Source organism: Mangifera indica, chromosome 11 (assembly GCF_011075055.1).
Source record: "Mangifera indica cultivar Alphonso chromosome 11, CATAS_Mindica_2.1, whole genome shotgun sequence".
In the NCBI taxonomy this organism is placed as follows: Eukaryota; Viridiplantae; Streptophyta; class Magnoliopsida; order Sapindales; family Anacardiaceae; genus Mangifera; species Mangifera indica.
Window position 1 is genome coordinate 5,330,884 of NC_058147.1, and position 17,070 is coordinate 5,347,953.

General features: G+C 34.2%; 2 protein-coding genes across 2 annotated transcripts; one reads left to right on the plus strand and one right to left on the minus strand.

The window, feature by feature from the left end:
- Positions 1-207: 207 nt before the first annotated feature.
- LOC123229665 lies at positions 208-993 on the plus strand. Its single transcript, XM_044655583.1, has one exon. It carries the CDS (start codon positions 208-210, stop codon positions 991-993), a length of 786 nt encoding a protein of 261 aa, XP_044511518.1.
- Positions 994-12,938: 11,945 nt separating this feature from the next.
- LOC123230141 (probable LL-diaminopimelate aminotransferase, chloroplastic) lies at positions 12,939-16,244 on the minus strand. The gene is made up of 8 exons (XM_044656269.1): positions 16,130-16,244; positions 15,869-16,025; positions 15,527-15,589; positions 14,494-14,598; positions 14,344-14,394; positions 13,803-14,123; positions 13,506-13,712; positions 12,939-13,398 (listed from the first exon to the last, which is right to left on the minus strand). The coding sequence occupies exons 1-8, from the start codon at positions 16,207-16,209 to the stop codon at positions 13,105-13,107; spliced, it is 1,278 nt and encodes a 425-aa protein (XP_044512204.1). The 5' UTR covers positions 16,210-16,244; the 3' UTR covers positions 12,939-13,104.
- Positions 16,245-17,070: the final 826 nt, after the last annotated feature.

The following is a 17,070-nucleotide window of genomic DNA, read 5'->3' on the forward strand; positions in this document are numbered from 1 at the left end:
TTAGATTCAGGTAATCTATGGTCTAATTTTTTTTGTATATTTGTGTATTACAGGTAAGTCGCTTACGAACGAGATTTCGAATATCTACAAGCCACATACATTCCCAATGTTGACGTCACAGATATTAGCTGTCTCTGCCACAATTTTCTCTAGATAGCTAGATTGGTCAAAGACTTGGAAAACCCACAATTTGTTCTTTCGATCACGATGCAGTCCCCAAAATCATCAGATATAGAACTTGGTCACCATCACAATTCTAGAGTTATGAGATCTAACCTGGTGTCACATCCACTATCACCATCGTTTTCTTCTCAGATGGGTGATTACATTGGTACGGAGAGCTGCCTCGACTCGAAGAATTATAAACATTTGCTTACGGAGAATAGAGAAGACGAGAATAATGGAGCACGGGTTCAGAATTATGTTCGTGGTAAGAGAGACCAACGATGTTCAATGAAGCAGAAGAAGAAGAAAGAGTTTCCTCCACCAATATCACTGCTTGCACGTACAGAGAACCAAACTTCGCGTATGCCGTTTGTGTTGAAGAGATACTACACAAATGATGGCCGTTTGATCCTTCGGGAAGAAAGGTTGAGACATTATGAGTATTTCATCAAGGCCTACAGATCCAATGGTCATCTCACATTGCAGCTTGTTCATCTAGATGACGATGTCTTGGCCCCTCCCTTTTCCGATGAAAATGAAAATGAAGTCGACGAACCATATTGCAATGCGGAAGAAGAACAAGTGGAAGAAGCGACTGATGATTTTGTCGAAAATGGTGAGAAGAAGATCGTACGTAAAAATACGGAAGAAGCGAGGGCAAAGTATGAATCTAAAATAGCCAAGTCGTCAGTTGAGAATGGGAGTGTTCCAAGAGCGATGGGTGAGAATGGCGGCGGCGGCAAGTGTTTGAAGTACAACAGCGTGGGAATAAACTCACCCTGTTTTCTAGGGATGCCAGTACAAGCAATCAAGCCGGTTCACACTTGATTAGCTCTCAACAAAATATTTACAGTCATGCGGCGTTGTTTAGCGTCGAGTCTTCTCACCCTTCAGTCCTTTGTTCGTCACTTGAAAATCCTTATTATTTTTATCTTTTCATCTTTCTTGATGTAAGGGTTAATTGTTCTTTTGGGATTTTTTTGGGCATAGACCAGCCATGAAACCGAGTCTATTTGTATTTAATCTTTACTCTTATGCTCAAAATCCTTCCTTTTCATCATTAAAATTAGCTTGGGCGAAATATCAAAGAGTTGGCCATTTAAGGAAACAAAATATGACAAAACTAACAATTTTTTCAAATGAATTTGTTTTATTTATTTAATTTTACCATGAATGTGAATTCATTGATCTCAAGAAAAGAGAAAAAACGTCAGATTTGTATTGAATATATTATAAGTTTTATATTGAAAGTAAGAAGAAGGTAAGTAGGAAAAAAATCACAAATTTCTTTGAAGGCATACTTGATCCACCTGCAAGAATTTATTATCTGCACATGGACACAAATTCAACAATCTAGAGCTTATCCCTAGTCTTTAGACAGATGACAACAAATTCCTACAAGAAATCCATCCATTTTACAGTATCATACGTAGTGATGACATGACTTTGTAACCCCAATACGACTCACAAAATGCTTAATTTCTGGTTTATGTTTTCATGTTATTTGGTTCACATGCCATTCTGGATGTCAAAACTGGTTTGAGCACGACTATATATTGCAAGGTTGTGTTTGGTTAATGCTCTTAAAACACTACTACAATAATTTATTTTTTATTATTTATATTATTTTATTTAATTTATAAATAATAAAAATTTTGATAATCTTCTATTATCAATTGTGATAGTAATATGACAAGTAATATATAAAAAATAATCTGATTATTATATTCATATTAGTATCAAAATATTATCAATATAATTTTGATTTTATTATAATTATATCTTTATTTATTAATTTTCAAGGCAAAAATAATATAATTTTAATTAATATAACGAGTAACATAAAAATATATTTTTGAATAATTATATCTAAAGATATTTAAATAAAATAATATTATAGTATTATTTTAATAACTCAAATCAAACATAATAATTATTTATATTTACAAATTTTTACTTTATTTTTTTGTAATAAAAACATTATCAAACTAAACACACCTTAAGAGTAATTATATGTGCACAATATAAATTTGTGCATAAACGATGATATATTATCATATAATTTAGTATTGTTCTATCTCTAATTCAAATCACCAAATCATATAGTGATATATTATCGTTTGTGTTCAAATTTACGATTATTGTTTATACATATAGTTTTATTAATACATAGATGGTTAGTTTTTTATTTATAATATCAGAAGATTTCTTTTTAATTAATCCTAGTACTGTATCTGATTACATTAGATCTCTATGATAAGTTTAATTAATGGGAACGACTTGTATTTAGATCATAAACATAAGAAATATTGCTACATAATTACAAAAATTTAAAATCAAGAAGAAAATAAACTCATAAAGATAAGAATATTGACATGTGATATTTATGGTGGCTGCACAAAGATATCTGTCCAAATGTATTGTCCTGATGGGAAAGGGAGCAACCTGTCATCGAATCTGGGTGCCACAGTTACAAAGCCGAAACAAAACCAGAATTCAGATAATCTTTTGTACAAATATATAAAAACAAAGTCTTCCCTTCCCTTGTTATAAAGTTGGAGAAACTGAAGAGGACATCAGTGCTGGGTCATTTTTACTACTCTTCCCTCGTGGTTCGATGGGGCATGGACTGCTTTTAGCAGAGAAATTAAGTAAGGGGTACATAAAAATATGTGTCTGTAATTTCTTGCACTTTGTATTGGTGATTTTCCTCATTTATGTAACAAAGCTGGATTTTGAAATGTTTGATTCCTCCCGTTCTCTTAAGAATCATGTTATTGAAGTATTCCTACGCTGTTTACTTAATTTGAGAGAATGTTTTACTGATAAAATGTTCTCCTTTTTGCGCATTGTTGTAGCTTGTTATTATGCCATCTCACAGGCTGAAACTAGATGATTTATGAACTTAATTTCATGAGCAGGGCTTCTTCAATCTTGTGTAGACCCATCCAAGATCTAGCTCTCTGCTAAAACCTCTATCTTATATTTCATATGAATTACTAGTTAGTATGTAAATTCCGGGCAGTTTCTCTTCGCTGCTCATAGCTGTTATATATTTATCTGCTTCATTCATCATTCATAGAAAATTATTTTCTTACTGTCATTTACAGATACGAAATTATTCGGGCAGAAACGGTGCCGATGGCTCCAAAAAACAAGTTCGTGTTAAGGAATGTATAATCTGTAGTACTAATACATCACCACGCGTACTCCATTATAAATAACGTCAACTAAAGACAGTCCTAGATTGTCTCTTCTTTATCAATTTGAATCTATTTTTTTTTTTTTTTGCAGGCTATTCACGTTGAAAGTCTGCTGCCACAGTACAGTGCAGAAAAGTCTAAGCAGTTCGGGCTTAATTTCGCAGCTCTCCACCGTAGCTAGAGTTTGAAGGTCCATCAATTACTGGGGAGGCATGGATTCGCACAGCATAGAAGGATTTGTCACGAAAGCAAAATGGATAGTTATTTCATCTCTTGGTGGGATTCTGTTATGGGCATCAAGGACATTACAATCTCCCAACGAGCCGATCCCAAAAGAACATCCTTATTTGCACCAATGTCTTCACCAGCCAGCCGGTCTCATAACCCTAGTAAACTCCAAGCCACCATTCATCAATCATCACTTCCCATATGATGTCATCATCATCATCATCGTCTTCATCCTCCATGACCACATCTTTGCTCCCATCTGATTTGACTTCCTCTTCAACCTGGTCCTCGGTTATGGACGATTTGATTGGAACAGATAGTGGGGTTTGCATAATCTCAGATGAACAACATACTCCACAAGTGGATAAATCTGAAGCAGTGCTTGATCACAATCGTAATCTTGGTAGGCGGCGTCAACGGTGTTCAGTATCAGAGGAGTGTCCACCACCAATCCCTTTATTGGCTCGTACAGGAAACTTGCCGGGACACATGTCTTGGGCTTTAACGAGACATTATACAGACGGGAAGTTGATCCTAAAAGAGGAGAGACTGAAGCATCACCAGTACTTCGAAGCCTACAGGGAGAACAGTCGTCTTATCTTAAATCTTGTGTTCTTCGATGATACCATAACATCAAACGAGGAAGAGCTAGAGCTACAATACCTCAAAATCATCAAAGAAGAGGAAGAAAGAGATGGCTACACTGACACTGGGAAAGAGAAACCAAAAGAATATGAAGAAAGCGTTCAAGCTGACTCGAACAATATGGATTGTATTACAAAGGTGGAGGAGACAACACAAAAAGGTGGATCAATAAATATAATGAACTCCCAGATGCCCAAAACGAATTGGGAAAATGGGTTTGAGAGATATGGAGTTTTACGTACGTGCTTCAAGTACACCGGGAGGGAGATATCAGATACAAGTTATCATTTCTTCGATAATGGCGATACTCATAGTGAGCCTGGAGGCGCATGTTTTACCCTTTCAGGTTCAGCTCCTCTAGCTTTGCCTGTTCGTCCATTGACTGCAATGATGTACCCATTTATGCATATTGATGATTTTCTCACATTGGTGTATTAAAAAGTTATCAAATCTACCATTTTCATAGGAAAATAGAATGAATTTAAGGTAACAAAGGAAGATTTTCAATCATCTTTCCAAAGGAGAAATTTTCAATGAGATTTCCAGAGGAGAAAGAAGAAGGAAAGGGCTTTTTCATATAAAGTAAAATTATCCTTATAACCTTTATATAATACTTATTGGATTTTTAAAATACTTATGTAAAATGACTACCTTAAAAAGGCGAAAAATGGTCATTTAATCGATTTTGATGGGAACTTGTCATTTGGCCAAAATAGGTTTAGAAAGTTATCTTCTTTGCAATTTGTATCAACTAACTTTGGATGTTATGGATAACTTGGTATTAAAATGTTACCAAAGCCATACATCCTTGTTCTTATAACAAAATGGTAATGCTGATAGATCTTGATTCCCTGTTAACAAACATGTATTTCAAAATTTGCAAGGATTGTAAGATTCTGGTAATTTGTTATATCTCGTTAAAAATAAAGCCTGTAGACGGCTAAAGCCTTTCTGGGAGAAGCTAATAGACACTACCTCATTTATATTATTAGGAGTAGTTCATGGATATGCGAATAGCATGGTTTAGAAACACAATTAAATTATAGATCTGAATCTCAAAACTAACACCTGCTGTAACTTTCTCAGATAAACTGCGGAATGATCTTCCAAACAAGCCCAGGTGTTTGTGCTATCTTGTGACTGCATTTTAAAGCTTTTATAATGTTGTTTGAGCTGCTATGACTTCTCATTAGGTGTAAACCAAAATACAGTTCAGAAAATTCCAAGTGTTCAGGGAGTTCCAGGATTTAAAGGGGCTGCTGAAAGGAGAAGCTTGGAGGTCTTTGGTCAAAAATTTTATTCATTTGCTTAACCTCGTGGTTTACTCAACTAAAGTACCTTGCATTCCATCATTGGTTGTGAATGAAACAAAAAGTAAAAATAGGAAATTATAGGGAAAAAATTGTCAGGTCTGTTTCATTGGTGTCTATTGCAATTTGAGTTATTTCCGAAAGGGTATAAATGAGGAAATAAGCATACCCATCAAGCTTGAAAATTTTAAGACTTGCGGTGTCCAGTGGCCTGGGATAATTGGTCCCTGGAATTATAATAATTAACATTGTAGGCAAGCAAGGTGGTGACTGGTAAGGCCAACTTCTGAATTCTGGTTTATGTTTTCCAGAACTCAGCAAATAAGACATCTGCTATTGTTTTTGTGCCTCGCCAAGAGAAGATGAGGTCCGAAATTATGTCTGTGATCTCTTGGATGCCCGAACATTCTTGAGAGTCATCATCAGTTTCTGTCTCTCTCCTTCAACTTCTGCAAATTGAAGACTTAACTGAGAGTACTGGTCGTGCATCTCTTTTAGTTCAGTCTCCACAGCTGCATACCTTCCCGTGTCGTTAATTGGCTCGTTGATGTCTCTAAAGCATTGGAAAATTGCTTCCTCGTCACTGTGTTGTTTCAAGAAAGAGCTGAATCACACAAGCATTAGATATATTTAGATGTTGAAAGAGATAGCATACCTCTGAAAATGGATGCTTGATTTTTTCTTTCCTTTCAATGCTTCAGCAAGCTCAATTTCTAATGCAAGTACCCTTTCTATTGCATTTCCATTGCCCAGGCTTTCATTGAAGAGAGTATATATGCTTCCCAATTCTTCGTTTACCTGAGGAACTGGCAGAATAAGTAATCAGAAGAAGTGTGTTAGGATCATTTGTCACAATTAACAATTCAATTTACCTTAAGTAACTGCATCAGGTCTCTCTGTAAACCTGGCAATTTAAAGTTAAAATTATGATCACCCTGTGAAACAAGTGAATTCTCATTTTTCATCCCCTCCAGCTGCAACCAGGAAACAAAAAAGAGCCCACTGTCTTCGTTATACAAACAATTATATCTGAGTCTTTTACAGAAGAATGAAATATTAAGGAGAATTTTCATGTACTTCATTATTGAACGATTCTTCTGGGCATCAAAATAGTAAATTTAATATTGCACCTTAAGAGCGAGAAAAATGAAGCCGATCTTAACTTTAATATTATATTGGGGCCTGTTCACACATTTTTTCAGCCCAATAACAGAACATTCAAAATTTATGTGAAGTCACAATAATACATATGCTACATAGAAATTCACAGCCTGTATGCAAAAACAATACAATAATAATGAGACAAAAGATCTGTTTGAGGATTACCTGCCCTGCTTGCACATCAATGCGTGCACTAAAACAGTTACCCTCAGCAATAGGAACCAGGCGCATGTACTCTGAATTTTCACAATTCACAGTACTATCTTGTTCCAAATACTTGAGATCCATGTCAGCTGTTGGACCATTACTGCAACCATTGTCTGCATTCACTCTTCCATGGCTTAAAGTGCTCAAATTTATATTATTTTGGTAAATATTTCTGCCAACTAGCTCATTCGACATGCAACCTTCATTGTGCAACCCATCATTTCCTTGCTTCTGAAAGGCCGAGTTGGAACTGTCCAGAAATTCTCTCATTATGTTGAGGTCAACAGTCTGAGTCTTTTCCTCTTATTGCATTTTTGCAAAGAAGCTTCAAGCTTTTGTTGTTCTTGTTTACAGCACACAAGGCTAATTAATGAACATTCCAGTTCAGACTTCAACAGGTCATAAGCCTTTGTTTTTTCACGCTTCTCAGCGATTAGAGATTGTAACTCAGCCTCCAATTCCAAGATTTTCACTCCCAACTTTTCATTTTTCTTTAAGGGGAAGCTTCTGATTTCTTTCTATTTTCAATTTCATCGATGGCATCTCGTAATTTCCAGAGCATTTCCCTGCTAACCTTTTTTGAAACGGACAGCTGATGTTTTAGTTCTTGCGGCTTTGCATCATATTGTGCTTTAATAAAAGCAATCCTCAGAGACTCCTGCATAGCAGTTTCTGATCCTTCAGACAACTTATTTTCATGAAGCTGGACACATTCAACTTCAGCCTTGTCTTTAAGCTCCTTCAGATGGATGGACAAGGTTTTGCTTCAAAACCTGCCAAGAAAGCTTCTGAGTAAGCTCTTTTCACTGATTCTGCAATGTCATAAGCCTCCAACAAGATTGCTTGGCCACACAGTTCATTTAATTTAGCTTCAAGTATTAAGCCTCTGATATCCAGTTCCTCTCTGGAGACAATCAGATTATCTATATCTTCTTCGGATCTCACCAACAAGTGCTTCAGCCTTCCAACTTCAGCAGCAAGCTGATTTTTTTCTCATGATAACTAACCTCCATACTTAAAGCCCTGTTTTTGTGCTCAAGCTGAGCTGTTATGTCAAGCAGCACTCCGTTCTCAGAAATAGTGGCATGCGTCTGTCGCGATTGTGCATCAAGACTTGCGATATGAAGGCCAAAATTGTAGTGGATGAGGTGAAAGCCCAAGAGATGGCAGTTAGTTGGTCACTAGAGATGAAATAGATGAGGCCCAAAACAAAGAAAACAGGCTAGAAAGATTTGTGCCCACCCAAGGTTTGCTGAAATATCTAAGTTCTACCTATTAAGTTTAAAAAACCCAAAGTCCTACCTTTTTGTGAAAATTCACCATTAAGATTAAGGATAAAAATATTATTTAATTAAAAATATTTTAAAAAATAAATATTTATCACATTCCCCCCTTAATTTAAAATTTTAATAATTTTTTTCTATCTAAAGTTTGAAAAGTGACTATTTTTCCTCTAGGGTTTACTTTTTAACGAACTTTGTCGTCTCTAATCCTATTTTTTCTCTCTCTTAACTTCTCTCTCCCTCCCCTCTTGGTCGTCTTTGTTGGAGATGAAAAAGTTTGGTATTCGATAAAGGAGGGCAACAAGAGAAATCAAGAGAGAGAGAGAACGCTAATGGAAAAAAAGGAGATGTTCATCAAAGAAAATTAAAAAAAAAACCTTAAAGGAGAAATTACACTTTTTAAATCTTGGATAGAAGGAAATTATTAAATATTTAAGAAAGAAAAATGTGATAATTTTTTATTTTTTAATATTTTTAACTAAATAACATTTTTATCCTTAATTCAAATAGTAAATTTTTATAAAATGATAAGTATTTAGATTTGTAAAATTTAGTTGGTAAAACTTTATCGTTTCAACAAACTTTCAGTGGGAATAAGCCTTTTGGCCAAGAAAATAAAGATGATACTATGAATTGTGTTGCAGCTAGGGAAAATATGAGAACAGCCTGAGTCTTGAGTCTTAATAGTCAGAGTCTCCTCTCAAATTAAGAAGCAATCGATATGAAGCAGAGTTTACATAATGAGTTAAGTTAGTCAAGGGGCATTTCAGTCTTTATGAGTAATGAGGAGTTTGTTATTGTTTAGAAAATAAAGCATATTAGTTATATCATTGATCACATTGAGTAGGCCTAAAAGGGCTTTTTAAGTGATTGCCCAGGGCTTCCGTTTCGCTTTTTAAAATTAAAGTCGCGTAAAATTTGATCACTCACGCACTGTCCCTCTGCCTCACGGCTCAGCCCATTCCATTGGTTCTCCTTTATGACGTGACTGCATTCACACTTCTATAATAAATAGGGCAAAAAGACTTATTCCCACTAAGGATGGATACATTCTCAAACTTTTGCCGGTTAAATTTTAAAATTTTATTTATTTATTTATTAAATTTTATTAATATTGTCAATAATAAAAATATTACTTAAAATTTCTATTTAAATAAAAAATAATATAAATAATATTTTTATTTAAAAGATAATTTTTAATAATAATAATAATAAGAATAAAATTTAACAAATAAATAAATATTTAAATTTTAATATATGAAAATTTAGAAATACAATAAATTTTAAAATAAGTTTTTTTAGTTAATTGAGTAAAATGAATACTAATTAATATTCATATATATTATTAAATAATTAAATAATATTAATTAAAGATACAATTACATATAATCAATCATATAACTATAATAATGTAAATAATTTTTAACCCACATCAACTAGGGCCCTCTTCATCTAAATTGTGGCTCATGTGAATTGTTTTTTCACTTCGAACAAACAAAATAATTTCACACTTACTATTTTCTTTTTCTTTTTGTCTTTCATACACAAAAACACCATAATTGAATCTTCCTCACTATATGATCGAGGAAAATATGAGAAACAAAAGGAAAAAAAAAATCATTATCCTGTATATCCAAGCTATGAAATTAAATCCTCAGCACAATAAACCTGAGGTGACCCTTGAATTAGCAAGTAACCCACACAATTAATCTGACAACTTAACTCAACTCAACTAGCTTTTATAATCCCAGTTTCTCATGGACTTGCAGCTTTTCTTCAGACTCTGCAAATGAAACCACCTTAGAAGAAGAAGAATGCGTATTCTTCTTGGATACCCAGAAGAAACATCCACTGGGGAGTTCCTTTTCATCAGCAACAGCATCAATTGCAGCCTTCTGTTTCTCTTTCTTCATTTTCTCCTTGTGCAAAGCTCGCACGGCGTAAGCTTCAGCTAGACTGACTCCTGTTAGACCCAGTGCAGACATTGTCTTCGACTGTTAACTTGGAATAACACTTGAATATCGATCTATACGCAGAACAAACTTGAACGTGTAGAAGAAGATTTAATTTGATGAAGTAAAAGAATCATGGAAATGTCAATTTATAGGCTTCTTGTGTGCATAGTCTCTTTCGGCGGCCAGCCCTGCCTTGTTGGTCAAGTTATGAAGGCGGTGAAGTCGCGTTGCCTTCCAACAGAAACGTGTTAAGAAGGGCTTTGGGGTGGGCCTTGCATAGGTCAGCAAAGACGTACCCCCGAGATTGTCTGATTGTTATTTTAAGAGTCTGAAATACCCCTTTATTTTTATTTTCTTATACTTAATTTTTTTTTCTCTAAAAATTTAAATGAATTTTCAGTTAACAGATGTTTATTAATTATGTTTTATAATTCTTTTAACTTTTATTAAGATGTGTTTGGTTTTGATAACATTATATTAAAAAAATAAAAAGTTATCTTTAAGATAAATTATTTAAAAGATTATTAAATATAAATTATTGTTATTTTATAAAATTTGATAAAAATTAATGAATATAAATAATTATTATATTTGATTAAAAGTAATAAAAGAATATTAAGATATTATTTTACTTAAATACTTTTAAATATAATTATTCTAAAATATTTTTATGTTATTTATTATATTAATTAAAAATAAAATTATTTTTATCTTAAAAAATTAAAAAAGATATAATTGTAATAAAATTAAAATTACTTTGATAATATTTTAATACATAAGTTACTACATTTTATATTATCCATCACATTATTATTGATAATAGAAGCATCCAAATTTTTTTATTATTTACAATATATAATATAAATAATAAAAAACAAATTATTAAAATAATATTTCAATCCTCTTACTCAAACTGCCCTAACTTTAATATATATATATTCTTTGATTGCTGAAAAGGACTTTAAATGATATTTCCAGGTACCGGTGGACTTAACTGTCTCGTTATAAAATGCTTATTAGGTGGACCACTATACTAAATCTAAGTTGACTAAAAAATGTTAAAAAGGAAATCTCTTGGAATGGAGTTACGTAGGAATGAGCGGTGAACGTGCGATGAATGTTAAATTCTTCTTGGGTAGATCGTTGTCATCATAAAGGCCTGGCCCAGAATGTGATTAAGTAACGAAGAAGAACTTCGATTATGAAGGTTTCAACTTCAAATTTTGCAAGTTTTCCCGAGTCTCTGCCCAAAAGAAAACTTTATGAACATAATCAGAAATTGAAATAATCAATGTTCGATGTGGTTTTTACCAGGTAGAAAAATTCAAGCAAGTGAATAACCTAGGCTAATGGCCGGTGTCTATACTTTCATCTTCCAGGATGAAAGGGAAAAAAAAAAAGTCATATTAATTAGCTAAAAATTGATTATATCTAAGGGAGCCTAATAAAACAACCACACAAAAGCTGAATGATGATATTGAGATTCAAGAGAACTTCATTAGAACTTTCAAGAGAAAGGTTTTGGTTTGAATCTTTGTCCGGTTTTATAAAATTTTGATTTGAATTACTTACAAAAAAAAAAAATTTGAGATTCAGTACATAAATTTAGATTAAAACAAACCCACTTCATTTCACAACCATTGCTTGCCTTTTTTATTTGACATATATAAACGACTTCAAAAAATACATATGGATATTGACAATAATTAACATGTAAAGATGGAGCTAACATGTCATTTGATCCCTGTTAATTCACCTTCATTATCCCTTTTCTCTACTTCTTTCCCAGAGTAATCCTTACACAATACTTCTGAATGAACCTTCTTGACCTTCCATAGGAAACACCCACTAGAAATTCTCTCCCGTGAATGAATCCTTTGATTCTTGCCTCTTTCTTCCTTCTTCATTTTCTCCTTTTGCATCTTTCTTAGCACATAAGCCTCGGCAAGACAGTACCCTGGAGTCGCCATCTCTTAGCAGTATCTGAGATGCCAAAATTATAGAACTGGAATCTGGGTATTTGATTTCTGTAAGTGTGATTAATTTCAACACACTAATTTATAGGGGCTTGTACTTGGGAAGGAAGCAAGTACTTGGCTTATTTTTACTAGCGTCACCAACCCCGAGAGCGAGTTGCTTGACGTTTTCTGTAAGGGCGGCGCGGCTGTTTTTAATTTTGACTGAAGTCAAGTGGGGACATCTAAAAGTAGCCCTTCTTGTTAGCTTGCCTACCTTAATGGCCAAGTTATTTCTGTTTGATAGATGTGATTGAATTGATGCTAGAAAATTAATCTACTTGGACAGATATTGAAGTTGTTTTAATTTAATAAAATTCAGGTATTATATGGGTATGTTATGCTTAATTTTGTTAAATGTCTTGTATATTTTATTAAAAAAATGGGGATAAGATAATATAAGTGTATATTTATTGAGTTAATAAACTGAGATTAGGTAACTTTCCCAATATACATAATAAATGACCTATTATAAATATAGTTATTTTAAAAGCATAGAGAAAAGAAAGACCCACTTCATCATATTGACAATGTATTCGATTTAGAATTGATTTTGCATCAATTATTAGTATATCAAGTTATTCTTAATCCTGACCACTTTCAATTTAAATGTTCTGTAACCTGTGTAGATATGGCTTACATAATTGTGTTGAAATTTAATTGATTAAATGAATGAACACTGTGCATGAATTTGCCCAATTAATATACCATTAAATTCTATTATATCCCAGAAATGAGGCCAACATATTTCTGTCACGCAGTTCCATGGTTAATTAGGCAACTGTAAGAATAGCCCTTACTTATTGTCTTTATTATGGTACGGGGAGCATCACTTGATTATATTGGAGCATTTCACCAGGAATATGTTCGTTGCGTGAAGCATACGAAAGTACGACCTGGGTCATGCGCTTACATCAACGTCTAACTTTAGGTCATTTATAAAAATTTTTGAGCCTCCTGGAAGCTTCTAGTATACTTTGTTTATGCCCAAAGGAACTGATTCTGATATATTCTTCGCCGCCAGGACCAAACCCGCTCCCTGGAACAGTGACTATGTGTGTTTTCTCGAGAATTTCTGTGAATACTTCCCAAGAATTCCTGCCTGGAAAGTGCACCCAAGCGTAAGGGCCGTTCTTCCCACCGTAAACCTTCAAACCCAGTGATTGAAATGCATCAACGATTATCTTGGCATTGTCTTTGTAGTAGTCAACTACGTTCCTCAAAGCCTTAAAAAAATTCAACAACAGGGAACAAATAAACACTCTTAAGTTAATTCCAGAAATTTTCACGAGACAAGACATGAATTGGAAAAGGAATTTGATCAGCTGCCTACCTGGTAGCCGTCTGAAGAAAGGCATGCTAGCCCTCCAGTCTGTGAAATATTTGAAGCACCATTAAAGCAAGTGCACACAATGCGGTCAAAGTCATTAATGACTGGATATCCATTAGAGTAACAAAGCTCTTCAGGGACCACAGTCCAACCCAGGCGAACACCTGTGAACCCCGCAAATTTCGAGAAGGACGAAATTTCGATTGCAACCTATATTATGTAAGTCATATAACAAAAGCTAATTTATTATCTGCAATAAAGTTAAATCTTGCACTAAAAAACTATTTCTTATTGACAGACCTCTTTGGCTCCAGGAATTTCAAAGATTGATCTTGGGCTTGAATCTGTTATGTAAGCAGAATATGCGGAATCATAAATTATTATTGACCCATTTGCCTTTGCAAACTCGATTAGTTGTTTTAATTGCTGCCAAGATGCAGCATGGCCAGTTGGATTGTTTGGAGAACAAAAGAAAATGATATCTGTTCTCGGAGTGGTAGATAAATCGGGGAAAAAATTATTCTCAGGTCCACATTTCATGTATGCAATTTTCCTGTACTTCCCAATTTCTTGTTGGAACTCGCCAGCTTGACCAACAATGACGCTAGAATCTAAATATGCCTGCTTTAAACATATAGTCCATTAACATGGTCCCCGGAACCAAAAGTTTCAATCAAATATAAAATAAATATCACTATCGTGTAAGTTTAGCTGAAAAGCCCAAAAGGGATTTTGTGCACTATAGGTTTCACAAAAGACAAGTATTTTAGTTTGAAAAGTTATATATGTAATTTCATGATGGTTTCCCAATTGGAATTGCTACAAACTCCTGAAATATTACCGGAAAAGTTGGGTTCTGAACAGTGACTGTTACACTGGGTCCGAGAAGCATCTGTTGAGAGCAAGAGCATAAGTCGTCAGGATTTCTGACATATATAGTTCAGCACAACCGAGCTAAAAGAGAAAGAGGAAAACCGAAAGTATACCATACCTGCAGGCGAGAAATATCACACTGTGCACCATCAGATACAAATATTTCTTCACCTTTTATGCCCGTATCTTTGTAAAGCTTTTCTGCAATTGCCGTTCTTAATGCCTGCAAAAAGCAGCAAAAGAATTTTCAGTATTTTTATTAATTAATGAAAGGAGATAAAGCTGATGGAAACTATATAAAATATATGCAAGTGCCAAGGAAACAAACATCAACTTGACAACTCCACATCTATCATCATGGAAATTATATCTGTTCTTTTAATGGGATATTAGGTTTCAAGTTCAGACTCTTTGTGTCAGGCAAGTCCCAGGCTATTATTAATAACAGTGGATACGCTTCTATTTCGCTTACCAGGAAGTCATTTCATATCCACATACAACGATGGTTTTACCAACGAAAAATTCCAGCTGATGCATTTGTAATATCTTAGCACTCAAGCACATGTTCTTCTTAGCATCCTTACGCCTATGTTCCTGATGTTACATCCTTGTTGCTATTCTTTTGCTTTATCCTACCTATTTGATTTTCCAATGATATAAACGATTCCTAAAGTAAGCCATAAAAATGAAGCTTCATGAAGATTTGACCAGTCAGGAATGCTAACCAGATTTGCACTACCCACAACTTGACAAGAGTAAAAAGTTGAACACGTACACACCACCAATTCTCAGCGAAAGAAAGTGTACGTTTTTTCTTTCGGGTTTCTCAAGTACTTTATTTCTAGATCTAATAAATGCCCCTGTAACCTTTTTAGGTTCACGATAGAAAGTATGTGGGGAACCAAATCCGCATAAAGCTTTACCAAACGGATCAATATTAGATTTTGCATGACTAACAGAAGGAGATAATCTAGTTAACAAATGCTTTTCTATTTTCTATAGATAGATAGATAGACACTGGTTAAGTGGTGATTAATTAATTTTCCTCTCATCATGAATTATGAAGAAACAAAGACCAAAAGTATTTTCAATTTGAATGCTCTTCTGATATTTACAAATATTTAGAACCAGCCAATCAAGTGCAAATATACCATGTTGCCTTGCTCAGGTCCATACCCTTTGTAACCTTGAACTGTTGATAGAGCAAGTGCATGCTGCAAAAACAGAAAAGACCGCATCAGAAATTATCAAGGAAAGCAGAAAAGTTACCACAACCAAAGCAATCTCTAACTAAATGCTTAGCGGCTCATTTTTAAATGATAACCCAAGAGAGTAATCATCTAAAACACCACACGAAGAAAACAATACTTAGGTGCGAAATTATTCTGCACACTGTAAAACTATGCTGCATTTAGAGAAAACAAATAATCTAAAAGTGTAAAAAATAATTTTCAGGAAAATCATTTCTTCTCAACGGAGTTACACTGAGTTACCTCAGCCATTGCGGATGTAATGATTTCAGGAATGGGTTCTGTAGTGTCACCAATACCAAGCCGTATAAGTTTTGCATCGGGATACTTCCTGATGTGTTCGGTCTCATGCATTGATATCTGGTCAATACCAGGTTTCCAGTCATTGTTGGACTTTGAACTGCAAATCACCCAATCAAATGAAGAGACATAAATCAGCAGCTTATAATCTTGAACAAGAAATAGTAAAGAAACATTGGCAAGCTAAATAAGAACAATATCAACCTGTCCCAATTCTTTCTAGATTGTAAAACAGTTGCACGTGGAATGCAAATTTGTGAAGATAACATTGTAGAGTAATACATAATCCCTTTTCAATCTTTTTCTCTTATATATTGAGCTGAGCTGCCTCTCTTATAAGTCTGCGATAGATGGCAACTACGACAGTGCTATTTATTTAAGTACTATAACAGTGGGAGAGTGCCAAAAAGTCCATAATGAAAATAAACATATGGGGCCATATGAAAAGTGGATTAAATTCATCCATAGGACTTTCTATGGAGTTTCCGAGAAAAAACAAATTAAGCTGCTTACGATTGCCATTCCATCAGCATAGAAGTTCTTTCTTGGTTTCACAAGCCCGTTGGACTGTGACATCCAAAGATACTGAATTCCATTTGCTGAACACACCTAAATTTCCACACTACACCCACCTAATTCAACACAATTTCCAATGGAAAAATTCAGCAGTACAGACTACGGGTCTTTCCTTGAACCTACCTGTATTTTTTACGGTTCTCACATAAAGTAATTAAAGAAAACTTCTTGCTAAAATGGAGAAGGTAACTTCTTCTTAATTACTTCCAAAAGTGGAACATGGGTCAACCCATTGGAAACCACCAAAGTAACCACAGTGAAAAAGACAATTAAAATAAAGCTATTCAGTAATTAACATGGCACACTGCAACTTTTGCAGAGCCAACTTTGTCTATGAGTGGAGTCGTGGGGCAGTTGGATTGGGCATTAGATTGACCAGTTAAGTTTCATTGATGCTGACTTCAACTAAAAGCTCACATATACATTACAAATCCGGAAGAATGAGTCTACATGCAACTAATACACAACTGGAATTTTACGTTAATTGACGGTTGTTTTATTAATGAACTTCTCCTTCTAAGCAACTTTGAAAGACTTGAACAGACATTTCTCCGAAATTTTCATTGAGA

Bases quoted from the DNA above. Each gene is read 5' to 3' on its own strand.
- LOC123229665 (XM_044655583.1), top strand. From the start codon at position 208: ATGCAGTCCCCAAAATCATCAGATATAGAACTTGGTCACCATCACAAT.
- LOC123230141 (XM_044656269.1), bottom strand. From the start codon at position 16,209: ATGTATTACTCTACAATGTTATCTTCACAAATTTGCATTCCACGTGCA. The intron at 15,590-15,868 runs GTAACTCAGTGT...CTGTTTTTGCAG, and splicing joins TTACATCCGCAATGGCTGAG to CATGCACTTGCTCTATCAAC. The intron at 14,599-15,526 runs GTATATTTGCAC...TGCTTTTTGCAG, and splicing joins GACCTGAGCAAGGCAACATG to GCATTAAGAACGGCAATTGC.